General features: G+C 31.7%; 1 protein-coding gene across 1 annotated transcript; it reads right to left on the reverse strand.

Annotated features, from left to right (window-relative positions):
- Positions 1-13,074: 13,074 nt before the first annotated feature.
- On the reverse strand, positions 13,075-15,218 carry LOC147014422 (uncharacterized). The gene is made up of 4 exons (XM_085851391.1): positions 14,362-15,218; positions 14,071-14,265; positions 13,762-13,974; positions 13,075-13,665 (listed from the first exon to the last, which is right to left on the reverse strand). Exons 1-4 carry the CDS (start codon positions 14,452-14,454, stop codon positions 13,075-13,077), a joined length of 1,092 nt encoding a protein of 363 aa, XP_085707517.1. The 5' UTR covers positions 14,455-15,218.
- Positions 15,219-18,694: the final 3,476 nt, after the last annotated feature.

Here is an 18,694-nt window from a genome sequence, read left to right on the forward strand (position 1 = left end):
TACCATAAGGTAGAGATTGAGACATTGCCCATCCATACAAATTATTAGCATCAAAATACATCAAATAATTACTATCTTTTTCACTATCATAATTTGGGAGATATTTATTATTTGCTTTCGCATATCTTTTTGAACATACTTGTGATATTCCACCTCTCTTGGACTTCTCAATCATCAAAAGCATATCAACATCACTGATTAAATCTATATCTTGTTTTGTCATTTTCAACATTGCACTCCAAGCTAAACCAGGAGCTGTGAAATAGTGGGCAGGGTCTAATCCATAACAATTTTTATTATGACAGAGTGTTCTAAAAGCCTCAAACACATCAGCTAACAATAAAACATCTGTTTTTAGATATAAATCATGATATTCTCCAAGGTTCTTTATCTTAAATATTTTCCATATTTCTTGTGCGTGTTTATATTCCTTATCACTTATCTCTTCTTCATAAAGGTTATTATAGAAACTTTCTTTTGAAGGAAGTTGTGTTTCTTTAAATCTCATAAATGAATCCATATAATCATAAGGATAAATTCCCTTACTTGTAAGAATTTTCTCTTTACTTTGAATTTCATTCCTTGTTTGAATTTCCTCTCTCGTAAGAATTCCTTCTTTAATCAGAATTTCATCTTTAATCTGAATTTCCTCTTTAGTTCGAATTTTCTTTATAATTAGAATTTCATCTTCAGTTAGAATTTCTTCATTAATTAGAGTTTCCTCTTTACTTTGAATTCTCTCTTTAATCTGAATTTCCTCTTTAGTGAGAATTTCCTCTTTTGGAAAGAATGAATTAAGATTTGGAAAAGAGTCCGTGGAGCTTAGATTTGATGCGAGGTAGGCTAGTGGTGTTCCCATAAACTTGTAAGAATCTAGAAACCTAATACGAGTTAAAGGTTTTGTGAATATCATTTTTGAAAATGAAATATACTTTTGACTTGTGTTTGTTATGGCAGAAATATTCTCTGGTGTTTTTGAAAGTTCATTTATAAATAGATGTGTATCATAGTTGGTGCTGTTGTGAAGAAAGACTGGAATAAAAGAAGGTAATTTATAATTAAGATTACAACAGGAATGAGCGGGACCTCTATATTTACCAGTAAGATGACAATGGTCTCTAACTTTAGACTCCTTAATTTCCCCCTCACAAATATGACAGATATTGTTCATTCTAAATTCTAATTTTTCTTCTTTGGTTAATTTCATCGGTTCATTTGTTTCTTTCATTAATTTAGTGAGTCTTATACAATCCTTTTCTAATCGTTTTACAAACTCTTGTGAAGCATTTTTTCCACGATAATGTTCAAGTTTGTTATACTTTTCTCCAACAGATGATTTGATATAATAACAGAAACCACAAGGAATATGTTTTTGATATTTATTTGTATGTGGTTCTTTTGGATTAGGAGAAGCAGTATTTATCTTTTTAAGGATACATTCAAAATCAGCGTATATCACAAATGGGTGCATGATAGATTTATTATAATCTTCAAAATAAATCTTTTCACCAGGTTTAGGCATTGTAATTACAGCTGATTTATGATTACTACAATATTTTGAATGTTGTTCTAATCGTTCTTTTGTATGAAATGAATTAAGACATCGCTTACAAGGATATATTTTGTTTGCTGTTCTGAATACCTGAGAAGAGATTAATCTTGATAAATTATTGATGTATGTGTAATGTGAATTCTTTCCAACACTAAAATATAAAAGGTCAATGTGTGTTTCTTCATTTTTATAGTTGTTTGAAATTTTTAATATTTGAACTTTGTTTGTATCCGTTAATCCATATACATTAATAGAAAGATTATTCTTTTTCTCAAATTTAGGAATATCTGTTAGTGGCATTGGGAATTTAAAATCTTTAATGTCCAAGGTATTCTCATATTTCATATATTGTTTTACTCTTTCTGAATTACATTTTGGTGGATGAAAGTGAGCAAGAACAGACCAGAGAAAACATTTATTATCATTGTTCTTAATATTAACAACTGCCTTCTTTCGTTTTATTTCTTTTGGTAATTCAATATAAGAAGAAGCTTTAAGAGGGTTTGATTTTAGAATGTGTATATCTAAAAAGATGATTTTTTTAATATTGAATCCACTTCCTACCACTGTATTATCAACATCCTCCTCTTGTCTTGATAGTTCTTCATAAACCCCACTATTCAAAAAATCTTGAAATGATGTTATAAAATGAAGACCTGTTCTCATATAAGGAGTATGTTCTTCATCTTGTCTTTTCATATTCATTTTCACTCCCATATAAAACTTTAAAGTTTTCATTTCTTTTAATGTCTTTTTAATAAATTTTTCAACATCGGGTTTCACTATTTCAATTGATTCAGCTATTGATGATGGACCGGGTTCTCCAAATTGAAAAATCCTTATTTTTATATGCCCTTTAAATGCCCCATCAGTGTTTTCAATATAATAGTCTCCCTTTACTTTAAACTCATTTTTCTTGTGTTTTTGTGATTGAAGATGTTTATTATAACTACTCTTCAAAACATCCTTTGAACAGATATCACAATGTTTTCTTTCCAACTCAAGAGGAGATATTTGATGAAATAGATTAAATGTGTGTTTGTTGGTTCGGAGGTGTTTTCTATAATGTTTATATTCGTGATTACAAACATCGCAGTATGTTGTATTCACCATATTTATAGAATAAAACTTTGCTTAAACTAAAATTTTCTTGATGAAAATTTCGTTTAATATATAGGTGAATCTGTGCTTAAAAACATTTTATCCTCCAACTTTTTCACTTAATAAATACAATGTTTCAAGACACAAAAGACAAGTTTCAATCAATCTCTTCATCTGTTAAAGATACTGAGAAATATGTCAAGGATGTAAAATTGAACAAAGATAAATATAACAACTATTGGATAAAAACTATTATGGTAAATAATATGAGTTCTTCAATTTCCTTCAGTGGAAGGGCTTTTAGTATACCTGGTAGAACATCAATTAAAGTATCTCTAACAAAAGTTTCTCCTCTCCTTCTAGTAATATATTCAAAACTAGAAAAAGCAATGAAACAAGAAAAAGTATCAAAGAACAAAAACCTTATGGATGAAGCTTTATAAAGAAAAGATAAGACCATCTGTAATATGCAAGGAGAAATTTGTATTTTTTTCAACAACCCTAAAGATGTAAATCCTGATGAAATAAAGGATGTTAATATATCAGGTGAAATGACATTTCGTTCAATAGTAGTTAACGATAATTTTAAAATTACCTTTAATATAAAAAATGTTGTCGTTGAATCTGATAATGAAAAAAGTATATCGATATCGATGGTAATATACAACTGAAAGTATAGATGAATTTCAGTTTAAGTAAAGTTTTACTTTATAAATATGCTAGACTTTCCTGATTCTCCATATGACAAATTTGAGAATTGTCCTGCATGTGAAAGACAGGGATTAAACACAGAGTCAAAAGCCTATAAACAATGTATATTCTGTGATTATCTTCTAATTAATGATAATAAAAAATATAAAAAGGAAAATAATTCTTTTAGATTTACACCAAAAATGAATTACTTTACAAGATTGATTAGAGAAATGAATGTAAAGTATGAGGGTGATAACACACCTTTCCTTACAAGGGAAGAAACTGAACGTATAAGAGAAATGTTCAAAGGATTGTTGTTGTATATTATTCATGGATGTAATTTTCAGGGAAATATCAACACAAGATATTGTATAAATAAAATAATGGATTATCTTGAAATTAAACCTGAACTTAGGATAAAATATAGAGGTTCTAAAAAAGCCAATAATAAATTAAATAACCTGTTTTTCAAATATATAAATGAATGATTTTTTACCTATTTGGGAAAATAAGATAAAATTTAACAACCATAAAAATCTCCCAAATTCATTAAGATGTCTCATAGTTGGTTCAAGTGGATGTGGAAAAACCTGCTTACTTTTAAAAATGCTCCTCACTCCCAACTTTTTAGATTATGATAATTTAATAATTTTCACAAAGTCGAGTTTTCAACCAGAGTATCAACTACTCTCACAAGGTTTTAATGCTGGTCTTCAAAAAGAAGATATAATCGGTTTATTTAAACGTCAAAAAAACCTAAATGATTATAACATTGAAGATATAATTCAACTATTTTGTGATACACAGAGATGTAAAAAGAAATCAAATCCTATAACTTGTATTCTTAGTGATAATACGGATGATATACCGTCTCCCCAAGATTTGGATAAATCAAAAAGAACCTCGTTATCTTTGATGATTGTGTTAATGAGAGAAACCAAACGGTAATGGACAGCTACTACACAAGAGGGAGACATTCTTCTTGTAATTGTATTTATCTTAGTCAATCGTACTTTCAACTTCCTCGTCGTTCCATCAGAAACAATGCTAATACTTTTATTTTATTCAAGTTAAATTCAATAGATATCAATAATTTTTGGAGAGATAATTGTTCTACATTATGTAGTAAAAAGAAATTTGAGGATTACATGAAGCACACGACTGAAAAATATAAATATATTGTTGTGAAACAAGATGAGATATTAAGGGATATATTTTTTGTTTTATAAACAATTACATATATAAATGACAACTATTATTATAAATATTGTGGGTAAATCTGCTTCTGGAAAAAACTTTCATAAATCAAGGTTCTTGTGTAGTACAAATGAGAATATTGTAAATTTACTTAAAAAACACCCCGTGATATGCATTGTATCAACAACAACTAGAGCAATAAGACCTGGAGAAATAAAAGGTGAAGATTATCACTATATTTCAGTGGAGGAACATATGCGATTGAGGAATGAAGGACAAATATTTGAGGAGGTTTCTCTTGGTACAACAAAATATTCACATTGTAAGAGTGAGTTAAGGAAACTAAAATCTGTTGGTGTTGGGATATTAGAAACTAATCCAGAAGGAACGAGACAAATTATTAAATATCTGAGCGGGGTGAAGATTTTATCATTCGGTTTTGATGTTGATGAAGAAACTCAACGCAAACGTATGAAAAGCAGAGATGCAAGGATTAGTGAAGAAGAAATTACAACTCGCATTAATGTTAATAAAGAATTTGATGAAATATTTAAAGAAAAGGATTTATTTGAACACATCTACTTGAATGATGAAGAAAAGGAAAATTTCCCTGTTAATCTTTACAATTCATTAAATGATATTTTACAATAAATAAATGGATACAAAAGAAAGAGCAAGAAGATTTAAGGAACATCAAGAGTTGGTTTCAAAAGTTGTAAAACAACAGGAAGACATAAAGAAGAAACGCAGACAGAAACTAACGGGCGAAGAAGCATTTGAAAGAAAACAAGAGAAATTTTTTAAACCACTTTTAAAAACTTCCCAAGAAAAAATGAAAGATGTTTCCACAGTTCCCACAGTAGAATATACTCCCAGAAAGCTTCAAATGTTAAAAGATTTCAGTCAAATGACGGAGGAAGAATTAGAGCATTTAGGAGAATTAGAATATGATGATGAAGGTTTATTTCAACAACTGGAAGAGATTAATCAACCCCCTGATTACATTGTGAATGCTGTTCAAAACAATGAATATTCAGCGGATTCAAAAACGAAAGCAGGACTCATTCCAACAGAACAACCAGCAATATTTCATCTTGTTCAAGAAAAGGTATTGATATTTAATGATGAATTAAGGTTCTTAAGTTCTGCTCAAGCCCCTGTTAAACTAACTCCGAGATTAATGTTTCTTCTCACAAAAGATGGAAGACAAGGTTCAACTGTGAGGGATGAATCAAAGTATATTGATAAACCATTGGATATGGAAAATAATGATGATAGAGTATATATTGATTTGCTGAACACTCTAAATTATAAGGTTATTCTTTCTGGTAAAAGTAGGAAGAATGAGAAGGAGAAACACATTATTCAGGCTTTAAGTATCCTTGGTTCAGGTATTAGTTTTCTTCCAAATGACCCATCGCAATTAGTTAATAGACTGTTATTGTTGTTAGGCAGTAAGAAGGCTGGAAATAACAATTGTTTTAATGAAGCATCAGCCATTTTAGACCAGTTGATGAACATGAAAATAATTAATAAATCTCAATATAAAGACATTTTATCTCGTATTAAATAAGATGAGAAGCACAATCCTGAGTTTTAATTTCACAACAAGCGACCACACATCTTCATTCCCATACCCACTACAACTTGACACAACAAAAGAATATGAGGCATCTTTATTGTCCATGGAAACTTATAATACCTTATTTAATATAACCGAGAAAAATGACAAGTTTAGTTATAATCCAGGAAGTGGATACAAAACGATAACAGTCTCACCCAGAGCATACGAGATTTCTCATATATCTTCCGAAATTGCTCGTCTTATGAAAGAACAGGGTGATGAACCAAAAAATATTGTTCTAAACATTCAAAAACATACTTCAAAATCAACGATTAAAGTTAAAAATAACTACAAGGTTGATTTCACAATTGATAATTCATTTAGAGAGTTATTGGGTTTCTCCTCAAAAAAGATTGAAACTAATGGGACGTTTTACAGTGATAATGTCATTCAAATATCCTCAGGAATAAATTCGGTGTTAATTCACTGTGATTTGATTGATGATGCTTATAATGATGGAAAAAAAACAAATACAATATTTTCATTCAGCGCATACTCAACCCCAATTGGTTATAAATTCAATATGGAACCTAAAAATTTGGTTTATCTACCTGTGTCAGGAAAAACCATACACAGAGTAAATTTTAGGATAACCGACCAAGATAATTGTGTGATTTCTTTTAATGGAGAAGTTATATCCATCAGAATTCACCTACGTGAAGTTTTCCAATAAATAAATATGATGGTTATTGTGAGGAAACACGAGTTGGGAAAATATAAAATAATTACAGGGGATGGGATGTTCCTTTCCCCGTACTACAAGGGTGAAGGTATGTATCTTGGTAGAGGATACTATAAACCTAAGAGACAAAGGGGTGTCGGACATCAATTTAGAGGAGATGGGATAATTGATACTCTCATGGGTATTGGTTCAACTATTCTTAAACATAAAGACCTAATTGGTTCAACTGCTTCTGCTGTGGGAAATGTAGCAGGTGCTGTAAAGAGTATAAAAGATGCTCAGAAGGAATCTCATAAATTACAAGCAATAAAAGAAATTAAGAAAGGTAAAACTCAGTTGTCCCCCAAGAACGACAGAAAATAATTCAAATACTTGGATCAGGGTTTCAAAAGTTTTAACATCTTTTTTCCTAAATAAATACAAGTATGGAAGCAATTGATAGTATCTATGATTTGGATGATACTATTATTATCTCAAACTCCACTAAAAAAGAAGATTACTTCAAGGTAAATGCAATAACTGGAACAGACTGGAATACAAATGGTACAAAAAGTTTTGAAATAAATAATCAACAAACCTATTTGAATCTCTCCGAATGTTTCTTGTTGTGTAAATTTAAATTCACTAAGGCTGGGAATAACACAAATGCTACACTTGTAAATGATTTCTTCTGGAAAATGTTTGATAGTGTGCGATTGTATATTGGAACACAAGAAGTTGAAGCGGTTGATTATGTCTCTGCTGTATCTGAAATGATGAAATTTACACTCTATACATTCAGTGATAGAATGGGAAAGGGGTCTGTCGAAGGTTTTATTCCTGATATGTCAACGGGAACAAACACAGACCCTGGATATATTCAAAGGAAAGGAATGTATAATGATGATACAAAAGCAGAAAATAGTTTTACTGTGGCAGTTCCTCTTAAAGGTATATTTGGATTTTGTGATTATGATAAAGTTCTGTATGGTCTTAAAATTAGATTTCAACTACAAAGGAATGATAATGAAAATAGATTGCTTTTTGGTGTTGGTAGTGCTTTTGGTGAACAGAATAAATTTGTAATTGAGGAGATGAGTTGGTATATCAGTGAATATACTCCTAATCTTAAAACAGAAGAGATGTTGAATCGAAGACTTAACTCAAAGAAACCACTCAGTGTATCATACCTCAAAAGAAGATGTCAACACGTTAAACTCAATCAAACTACTTACACGTGGAATTTGGGTGTTCTGGAAGGAAAGCCACGATATCTGTGGATGATTTTTAAAAAGCCAGATGGTGATACTGCGACTGATAAGAATAATGCATTGAGTGATAATGCTAAGGTGAAACAACTTCGCGTTTCTCTAGATGGAACATTTTATCCACGAGATAGATTGGAAATTAATTGGGAAAAAATGATTTTGCTGAAGCATACAAGTCTTACCAAAAGGTGTGTGAAAGTAATGGAAATAAAGAACCTATTTTGGATATGACAGCATTTAAAAGTTTGTATACAATCTATGCGTTTGACCTGAGCACTCAAAAGGAAACTATAAAGTCTAATCGAGTGGATACTTCCCTATACATTGAAAGAGGAGAGAGTGAAGAAGTTGATACATATTGTTTGCTTTTGGAAGAAACAGAATTGCAGATTAATACAGATAATGGTGTGATGATTAGTCTCACATAATTTTTTGTTAAATAAATGAGTGGCAAAGTACCAACTGGGGTATATGTTAATCAAATCAATCTTCATAAACTATCATCTTGTGTTCAAAATCAAAAGCCTTGTACGATTAACGTTAATACAATTCAGAGAAAAGGAGCAGTAAGAATTGATGTTTTGCTCACAAGAGAACAGGTTAAAATCTTGAATGACACTGGCTCACTTAAAATTAAAATGACAAAACCAATGTTGAAAAAATATTCAATAAGAGAGACGAGTGGAGGATTTCTCCCATTTCTAATTCCTTTATTTGCTGGTTTAAGTGCGGTTGGAGCATTGACGGGTGGTATTTCAACAGCGGTGAAAACTGCCAACGAAAGGAAGGCTCAACTCCAGGCTCAAAAAGAATTGGAAAGACATAACAAAGAGTTGGAGAAACAAATTAGTGGAAGTGGTGTAATTGTAGATTTTGCTGAAAAACTTGAAGGTCTGCCTGATAAAGCGAGATTGTTAGTTGGAGATATGCTTTCTTCTATAGCACAAGCAGGTGTAAAATTAACGAAAAGAGGTAATGGATTATATCTTTCTAATAAATAAATGAGCATTGATGAGTGGTTGAAAGAATTTGGAAAGAATACAACATCAAATTTACAACTTGCCAAATATTGTAAGAAATTAAAAATTCATAATGTGGTTATTTGTATGAGAGATGAATTAACAAATGTGCCGAAACATACAAAGAATATTATTATGAACTTAGAAGATAATGATGGGAACGGTTCTCATTGGGTTTGTATTTTTAATAGTCAAGACAAATATTATTTTGATAGTTTTGGTCTTCCACCACCTGTTGAAGTCATAAAATTCTTACAGAATGGTGTTTATCAAACATTTCAAGTCCAAGAATTAAATTCCAAGTGTTGTGGTCAATTATGTCTATATGTGTTATTTCAACTCAACAAAAATAAAAAATTTTATGATATTATTTTTAATCTAATATAAATGACTTATGTTGGTAAAGATGGTTCTATCTTTGGTGTATCTCAAGAACTGGATATTGATTTATCAAATTATTATACAAAGGCACAGGCTGAACGACATAAATATAATATAAACAAAAATATTAACATGAAAAATGCTTATAAATTAAAAAATTATCCAAGCCCGACAGACGTGAATGACTTGGTGAGATTAAACGATTTATCACAATATATATACTTAAATAAAACGGCTGTGTATTCCAAAGATACAGAAGTGTTGATATTATCTCCAGGTCATACAGAATTCACAGTTCGAATTAAAATAAATTTTTATAAAGAAGGGCGTATCGTTTGTATGAGAATAGAACAATGGGGGTATGATATGAATGATTTAGGGTATAATTGGTCATTTAAAATTAACCTCGAAGACCTGGAACAATTAAATCAGTCTCGTAAGGAAGAATATTATGCACTTGGTATCGAGAATGAGTTTTGTGGAGCCACGATTAGTAAACAACAAATAAAAGAATTTAATAAGGATAAATATAATAATGGTTTTGCCCTTGTTTATCTGATGAAAACAGAAAAAACAGGATTATATATAATAAGTAAGGAAATACAAAATGATTTAACTATGGGAAGATGGGGAGGTGTTTCGTGCCATAATATTATTCTAACATATATTTCTAATACATAAATGACAGCAAGAAGGCTTCAAGAAAATTATCATTTCTGTGTCCAAGCATACCTTCAAGAAAAGGGTATTCGGTATTTTAATAAATATGTTCTACAACATAAGAATGAGGTATTTTCAATAAAAGATTGGCATTATGCTGATGTTGATAAACCGACAACTTTAGATTTAATTAGAATGTTAAATAATGAAAAAATTATAAGGTTAAGAAAAGGTAAGGCTCTTTTAGAAATTCAAAAGAAATTTTATTGGTTTCCTGTTGTAAAAAATTATTTTGGATACAGGAATAACAAGAAATCCTGATGAATATATGTATAATATTCTATGGGGTGTAAACGATTCAAGGATAGTAAGGGATGAGGAAGGAGTTGAAGAAGAGAGGGAAGAGGAGGAAAAGGAGAAGGAGGAGAGGGAGAAGAAAGAGAAGGAGGAAAAAGAGAAGAGAGAGAGGGAGGAAAGAGAGAAGAAACAGAAGGAGGAAAAGGAGAAGAGAGAGAAGGAGGAAAGAGAGAATAGAGAGAGGGAGGAAAGAGAGAAGAAAGAGAAGGAGGAAAAGGAGAAGAGAGAGAAGGAGGAAAGAGAGAATAGAGAGAGGGAGGAAAGAGAGAAGAGAGAGAGGGAGAAGAAAGAGAAGGAGGAAAAGGAGAAGAGAGAGAGGGAGGAAAGAGAGAGAATGAATAAATATCAAAATATGGAAACCAGTGAGATTCAAAAAAGATTGGTGGTATTACAGAAAATAACTCAACCCACCGAGGAGGAAAACAAAGAATTGACAAGTCTATTTGCAATATTTTCTTCAAGACTATTGACATCGTCAAGCTATTCATTTTAATTCAAGTTTTTTCTTAAATAAATGGAGGAGAGAGTGAAGGCATTTCTAAGGATTCTTTATGTTTTAAAAATTAAGATTCAAATGTGCATGTTGGAAACTAAAAAGGTTTTTGCACTCTGCAGGAATTTTTCTCATAAATAAATGAGTTATTGTCTCAAATGTAAAAAGAAAACTAATTCTAAAAATATTTCATGTATTAAAAGTAAAAATAACAGGGTTATACAAAAAGGTATATGTTCGGTGTGTGGTTCAAAAAAAAATCAATTTATCTCCAAACACAAACTCGGAGGAGATATACAAAAGTTTTTATCAGGAAGTAAATTTACAACTACTGGAATACCAGGGGAATTACATCTTCCAGGGTATTCTTTCTGTGGTCCAGGCACAAACTTGGATAAAAGATTAGATGAGGCAGACAATCCTAAATCCTGGAGTAAACCAATCAATAGAGTTGATGAAGTGTGCATGAGACACGATATTGATTATGGGAATACCACAACGTTGGAAGAAAAGCATGAAGCTGATAGAGAAATGTTGTATAATTTGTCTCTGATACAAAATCCAACCTTGAGAGAAAAAGTTGATAGGTTCATCGTGAAGAAGATGATTAGTGCTAAATTGAAACTTGGACTTGGAAATTCAAAAAACTTATAGGCTCTAATGATGCCATTAAGACTGAAGAGCAATTAGCTGATGAATTACATAAACCAATATTCACAAAGTTTCAGAGAAGGAAAGTTTATTCCAAGGAAGTTGATTATATCTGGTCTGCTGATTTGATTGAACTCAATAATGATAAGGGGTACAAGTATGCTTTAACCGTTATTGATTTGAGGAGTAGATATGCGTGGGTTGTCCCTTTAAAAAACAAAACAGGTAATACTCTTATGTTAGCTTTTCAACAGATATTTAATAAAAGTAAGAGAAAACCTCAAAAATTGTGGACTGATGAGGGTAGAGAGTTTTATAACAAGACATTTATGAATTTTCTAAAAAATAACAGTATTACATTATACAGTACCTTTAATGAAGGGAAGGCAGTTGTTGTTGAACGTTTTAATCGTACCTTAAAAGAGAGACTATATAAAAAATTCACACAACTCGGTTCACAACAATGGTCATCTTTTATTCAGGATATTGTGGATAAGTATAATGACACGATTCACACGTCAACAAATATGAAACCATCAGAAACATTTACAAAATTAAAATATGAAAAAGAGATTAATGTCAGAAAACCTAAGTTCAAAGTTGGTGATATCGTAAGAATATATAGGTGGAAATCTCATTTTGAAAAGGGTTTTACTGAACGATGGACGAAAGAACTTTTTAAAATTGTTGATGTAATAGATACAGTTCCTTGGACTTATAAAATATATGATTTGGAAGGGGAAGAGATTTTAGGTTCATTTTATTCACAGGAATTACAAAAGACAAAACTAAGCAGATAATACACCTTTGTGGACACTCGAGGGCCAAGTCCGAGGTGTATAACAGTATATAATGTGTGTCAAGGGGTGGACGTTCTTAGATCTGTGAACCCCAAACACAGAATCCTCAACTGAATAGTCAAGGCTTAACTTTTGTTTGTGTGTGTGTGTGTGTGCAATGGGAGCAATAGGTTGGCGCTTCACTCCCTCCTGCTATACACCGTTGTGGACACTCGAGGGCCAAGTCCGAGGTGTATAACAGTATATAATGTGTGTCAAGGGGTGGACGTTCTTAGATCTGTGAACCCCAAACACAGAATCCTCAACTGAATAGTCAAGGCTTAACTTTTGTTTGTTGATGTGTATGTGTGTGTGTGTGTGTCCCAACCCTCACATTCAAAATCTCAACCCCAACCCTCACATTCAAAATCTCAACCCCAACTCAATCCTCACCCAACACAATGTCTTTTTCAAAATGAGATTTCCACATATATATATATATATATATATATATATATATATATATATATATATATATATATATATATATATATATATATATATATATACACATATATATATATATATATACATATACATATATATATATATATATATATATACATTTTACGTTTTTTTTATCTCTTCTTCCAATTCTGTCTTTTAAGGCTTTCAGGTTTGATAACATAGAAAGAGGGAGTAAGAACTTTCTTGATAGGTTTAAATCCCAAAGAGTGGTAGCATTTCAAGTCTTCAAAATAAACCCAACTTTCCAAGTCTCCAAGGTAGTTATTTAAACCATCAAGGCAGAACTCATTTACTGATTTTTTCAAAATTTGTGAGTCTCCAAGGTAGTTCCCATATTTAGAACCATCTTGGCAGAACCCTTTTCCTGAGTCTCCAAGGTAGTTATTTAAACCATCAAGGCAGAACTCATTTACTGATTTTTTCAAAATTTGTGAGTCTCCAAGGTAAAACTTGTATTCTGGCTCATCAACGTATAACTTGTTCAGTGGGTATTGTCTTGATAACTCACAATGAGTACTATTGCTGTAAAACTCTTTTTCAGGATTTTGCTGGTCTCCAAGGTATAACTCTTTGGTTGGGTCATCAAGGACGAACTCGTTCTGTGGGTCTTGGTCGCTCATAAGGTCTTCAACCAAGCCAACAATTTCGCCCCAAGTTGTAGCAAAAGCAGTATTTTCATTTCGTATTTCAGACACAATTTCCTGTGAGAGAAAATAATAATGTATTAATTAAGTTATTTAATTATTAAATGAGTATGCTTCAATCAAAGTTTAAAAATAGGAAAATAAAAATCTTACCTCAACAGATAAGAGGTTTGAATCCAGTTCATCAACTTGAAGGTTTAGTTCCATACAAGACAGAGAGTTCCAAGGAACACCAAAGTCATCCCACTCAAGGTCTTGCTCGTTCTGTAGGTCTTGGTCGCTCACAAGGTCTTCAACCAAGTCAACAATTTCGCTCCAAGTTGTAGCAAAAGCAGTATTTTCATTTTGTATTTCAGATACAATTTCCTGTGAGAGAAAATAATAATGTATTAATTAAGTTATTTAATTATTAAATGAGTATGCTTCAATCAAAGTTTGAAAATAGGAAAATAAAAATCTTACCTCAACAGATAAGAGGTTTGAATCCAGTTCATAAACTTGAAGGTTTAGTTCCATACAAGACAGAGAGTTCCAAGGAACACCAAAGTCATCCCACTCAAGGTCTTGGTCGCTCATAAGGTCTTCAACCAAGCCAACAATTTCCCCCCAAGTTGTAGCAAAAGCAGTATTTTCATTTTGTATTTCAGATACAATTTCCTGTGAGAGAAAATAATAATGTATTAATTAAGTTATTTAATTATTAAATGAGTATGCTTCAATCAAAGTTTGAAAATAGGAAAATAAAAATCTTACCTCAATAGATAAGAGGTTTGAATCCAGTTCATCAACTTGAAGGTTTAGTTCCATACAAGACAGAGAGTTCCAGACAAGCACACAGCACACCATTGCCAGCAAAAACAAATGTTTAAAATGGAGCCTGGGTTTGAAGCTTTTATAGAGAAAGACTGGTGGGTGTGGTTTCCTTTGGAAATTCCCTGGGCAAGCCGAGGCAAGCCTTCATTGGGAAATTTGTCAAAACCATAACATCCTGTAATTTTCTAGTGATTTCTTTGTGAGTCAGAGATGAACTGGAAATAATGTAAGAGTGGGCGGGGCTTAACAAAAGTAGGCGGGGCTTCGGAAAAGTGGGCGGAGCTTAGCAAAAGTGGGCGGGGCTTAGGAAAAGTGGGCGTGGCTTAGGAAAAATACCTCATGAAAAGTGGGCGGGGCTTAGCAAAAGTGGGCGGGGCTTAGAAAAGTGGGCGTGGCTTAGAAAAAAATACCTCACAAAAAGTGGGTGGAGCTTAGCAAAGTGGGCGGGGCTTAGAAAAGTGGGCGTGGCTTAGAAAAAATACCTCACAAAAAGTGGGTGGAGCTTAGCAAAAGTGGGCGGGGCTTAAAGAAAAGTGGGCGGGGCTTAACAAAAAAATAACCTGTGGCTCAGGAGGTGGTCAAACAAGAGCATTAAGAGAAGTTTATCATTTCGTAATGGCACAAAAGGGGTATCTTAAAAAATATAAAGATTCAAATGTTTTGTTTATCAATATTTTAGATGGGGATTATTGTGCAAAGAAAATTAAACTATTGAAGGAATTTGAGAATGAACAAATCTTTATAGGTTCAATGAGTGAGCTGTTCAACCCCCAGGTGTTCAATTCAATGAGGTTCAACCTCCAAGTTAAAAGGGGAGACAAATAAATATACCTTGGGATAAAAAGGGGATTTATTTTTAGGGAAAAAAAAAGGGAATCGCTGAAAATCCCCCATTCATTTACATGGGGAAAAGTGAGCCAGAATCAGTATTCTTACCCTACATATATATATATATATATATATATATATATATATATATATATATATATATATATATATATATATATATATATATATATATATATATATATATATATATATATATATATATATATATATATATATATATATATATATATATATATATATATATATATATATATATGTATATATATATATATATATATATATATATATATATATATATATATATATATATATATACATATATATATATATATATATATATATATATATACATATATATATATATATATACATATATATATATATATATATATATATATATATATATATATATATATATATATATATACATATATATATATATATATATATATATATATATATACATATATATATATATATATATATATACATATATATATATACATATATATATATATATATATATATATATATACATATATATATACATATATACATATATATATACATATATACATATATATATACATATATATATATATATATATATATATATATATATATATATATATATATATATACATATACATATATATATATACATATATATATATATATATATATATACATACATATATATATATATACATATATATATACATACATATACATACATATACATATATATATGTATATACATATACATACATATACATATATACATATACATACATATACATATATATATATATATACATATATATATATATACATATATATATACATACATATATACATATATATACATATAATGCCTGGTGTTGGCTTAATGGTTAGGATGGTGGGCTTGGGATCCTAGGATCCTGAGTTCAAACCCCGCTCAGATGTTGAATCAATACCAGGTGGGGTTTACTCTGCCTGTCATCCTTCCGAGGTCGACAAAATGAGTACCAGCTTGCTGGTATCCTGTGTCGGAGTGGCGACCCATCCAGGATTGTGCCCAAAAGCCAAGGAGACTGCTTAAGCAGCACCAACGCTCTGCACAGAGTATGGTCCCAATGTATGTATATATATATATATATATATATATATATATATATATATATATATATACATATATATATACATATATACATATATATATATATATACACATATATATATATATACATATATATATATACATATATATATATATATATACATATATATATATATATATATATATATATATATATAAATATATATATATATACATATATATATATATATACATATATATATATATATATATATATATATATATATATATATATATATATACATATATATAACACAATATCTCAAAAACTTATGGACGGATTCGGAAGAAACTTGGTGGACAGGCTGCGAGTGTGACGAGGACAAATTAAATTGATTTTGGTGAAGATCCGATCTGGATCCGGACACCAGAAGTTTTTAATTTTTTAAGTGATTCTTCACCATTAAGAGTTGTGGTCAAAAATCGATATTTTTCAAGATATTTCAGACAGTTATTGATGGATTCGGATGAAAATTGATGGATGAATTGCTCAGGTGACGAGAACAAGTCAGTTCGATTTTGGTTAAAGTCCGGATGCAGACCAAGCTTATTAAGGGGCTACAATCGGACACTGTTCAGCTTGGTGGAGGTAGTGCTGTTCTAGTAACTTTCTGTGGAGGTAATAAGCACACACTAGAAGGTTTAAAATTCAAACGCCGTTTGAATGTATGCTTTACATAGATTTTTTTCGAAGGGAATGAAGATAAATAAATAACTTTGTATACTGTAGTCATCATTATGTACGTACCATGCTCTACACAAGGCATCTCATCTTCCGAAGCAGTTTCTTGGTGAAGGTTACAATCATACATTGGTTGTCACTCGAACACATGAAATCGTGGCAGAAATTTGTGATTTGTTAAGGGTGCCAGCAAGAGCTCACCTGATCTTCACGAAGGACACTGGAATCTTTAATGTCCACCAACTAATGTCAGCCGATGGGACACCCAGTTTAACTTCAATCCAAGAGACGGTACACACATTGATGAATCACCCTCCCTGGAAAACACCAGATTGACAGTTTATAGCTGTGTCTGGATTCAAACCCAGGCTAGACAGTTTAGAGGTGAGTGTAGGTACCTCTCGGCCATCCTACCAACCCAGATATAAATGTGCATTATTCAAGCTTACATTGCATCACATACATTTGGACTCTTGTACCTGCATTCTAAGAATTGCTAAATGTCTTGACTTTGTCACTGTGCGAGATGAAAATATCGTGCTAAAATGATCCCTGCTTTTCTGCCTGCCTGAGTAAAAATGAGAAAGACATTATTTCAATTCCAGTAGATTTGAAACTGTGTAATCATTTCATCCTATTCATCATCTTCTATTATTACTGCCGCCATGACGACGACGACGACGACGACGACGACGACTACTACTACTACTACTACTACTACTAGTACTACTTATTTAATGGCCCAAATTATTCTAGGATAACCTAACATATAGATGGGAAGTATATATCTGTTTTCAATATGTGTATCCATTTGAATTTTAAATGGCCTTATATTTCTTTACTGTATTGGAAGGTTACCAGCATCCCAAGTTAACGTCAGAACCCCTTCCCCAAGCAGACTGGCCTTCCAAATAATCTTTACTCTTTATTCAGTGGAATAGAATTATTTGTTATTCGCTTTAGCTTATTAAAATATTGTTATGTTTGTGGGGTAGATGGATAAATATCATCGAAAGGTATGGTTGTATAGAGTCGCTTGGTCCGTGGACAGGTAGGAGACATCTCGATGTAAATTAAGTAAGGAAACTGTAAGCTTAAGTGTTACATGTCACCACACCAGGGGTGGTGCTGTGTTAATTAGGTAGGGATTAAGGCCAATTTCTCCCGGTATGTGATTTTTTCCTATCTCTTTGCATTTCCAAGACCAGCAATAAAAAGGAATCACGTCCTTAAAACAACAACCAAGCTGGACATTTCCGAGCAATCGAAAACCCCGCCTCCACGATTGACAACTAGCAAACCATGCCCCCGAGAGTGGATGATTAATGGGGTGACGTCAGAGAGAGAAGGGAGGTAGGATTGGAGTGGAACACGAATGAGGAGTGGAACACGAATGAGGAGCGGAACAGGAGTGAGTGAGGCAGGATCGGCGGTTGGAAGAGAAGGGCGCTATGACTGGCTTTCCAACGACACAGTGAAAAAGGCTGCATGATTCTCGTGTTTGTGCTGAGGCAAATTTGCCTGTGTGATGGAGCAAGACGCTGGCCATTGACTGAGGCTGGGTCATGTGAGACCGGGCCTCAAAGCCTTGTGTTGTGCCC

The sequence above is a fragment of the Eptatretus burgeri genome, chromosome 13 (assembly GCF_056783735.1).
Source record: "Eptatretus burgeri isolate ZD-2024b chromosome 13, Ebu_testis_v1, whole genome shotgun sequence".
In the NCBI taxonomy this organism is placed as follows: Eukaryota; Metazoa; Chordata; class Myxini; order Myxiniformes; family Myxinidae; genus Eptatretus; species Eptatretus burgeri.

Coding starts and splice junctions, on each gene's coding strand:
- LOC147014422 (XM_085851391.1), bottom strand. CDS start 14,454: ATGGTGTGCTGTGTGCTTGTCTGGAACTCTCTGTCTTGTATGGAACTA. Junction 13,975..14,070: donor CAAACCTCTTATCTGTTGAG/GTAAGATTTTTA, acceptor TTTCTCTCACAG/GAAATTGTATCTGAAATACA. Junction 13,666..13,761: donor CAAACCTCTTATCTGTTGAG/GTAAGATTTTTA, acceptor TTTCTCTCACAG/GAAATTGTGTCTGAAATACG.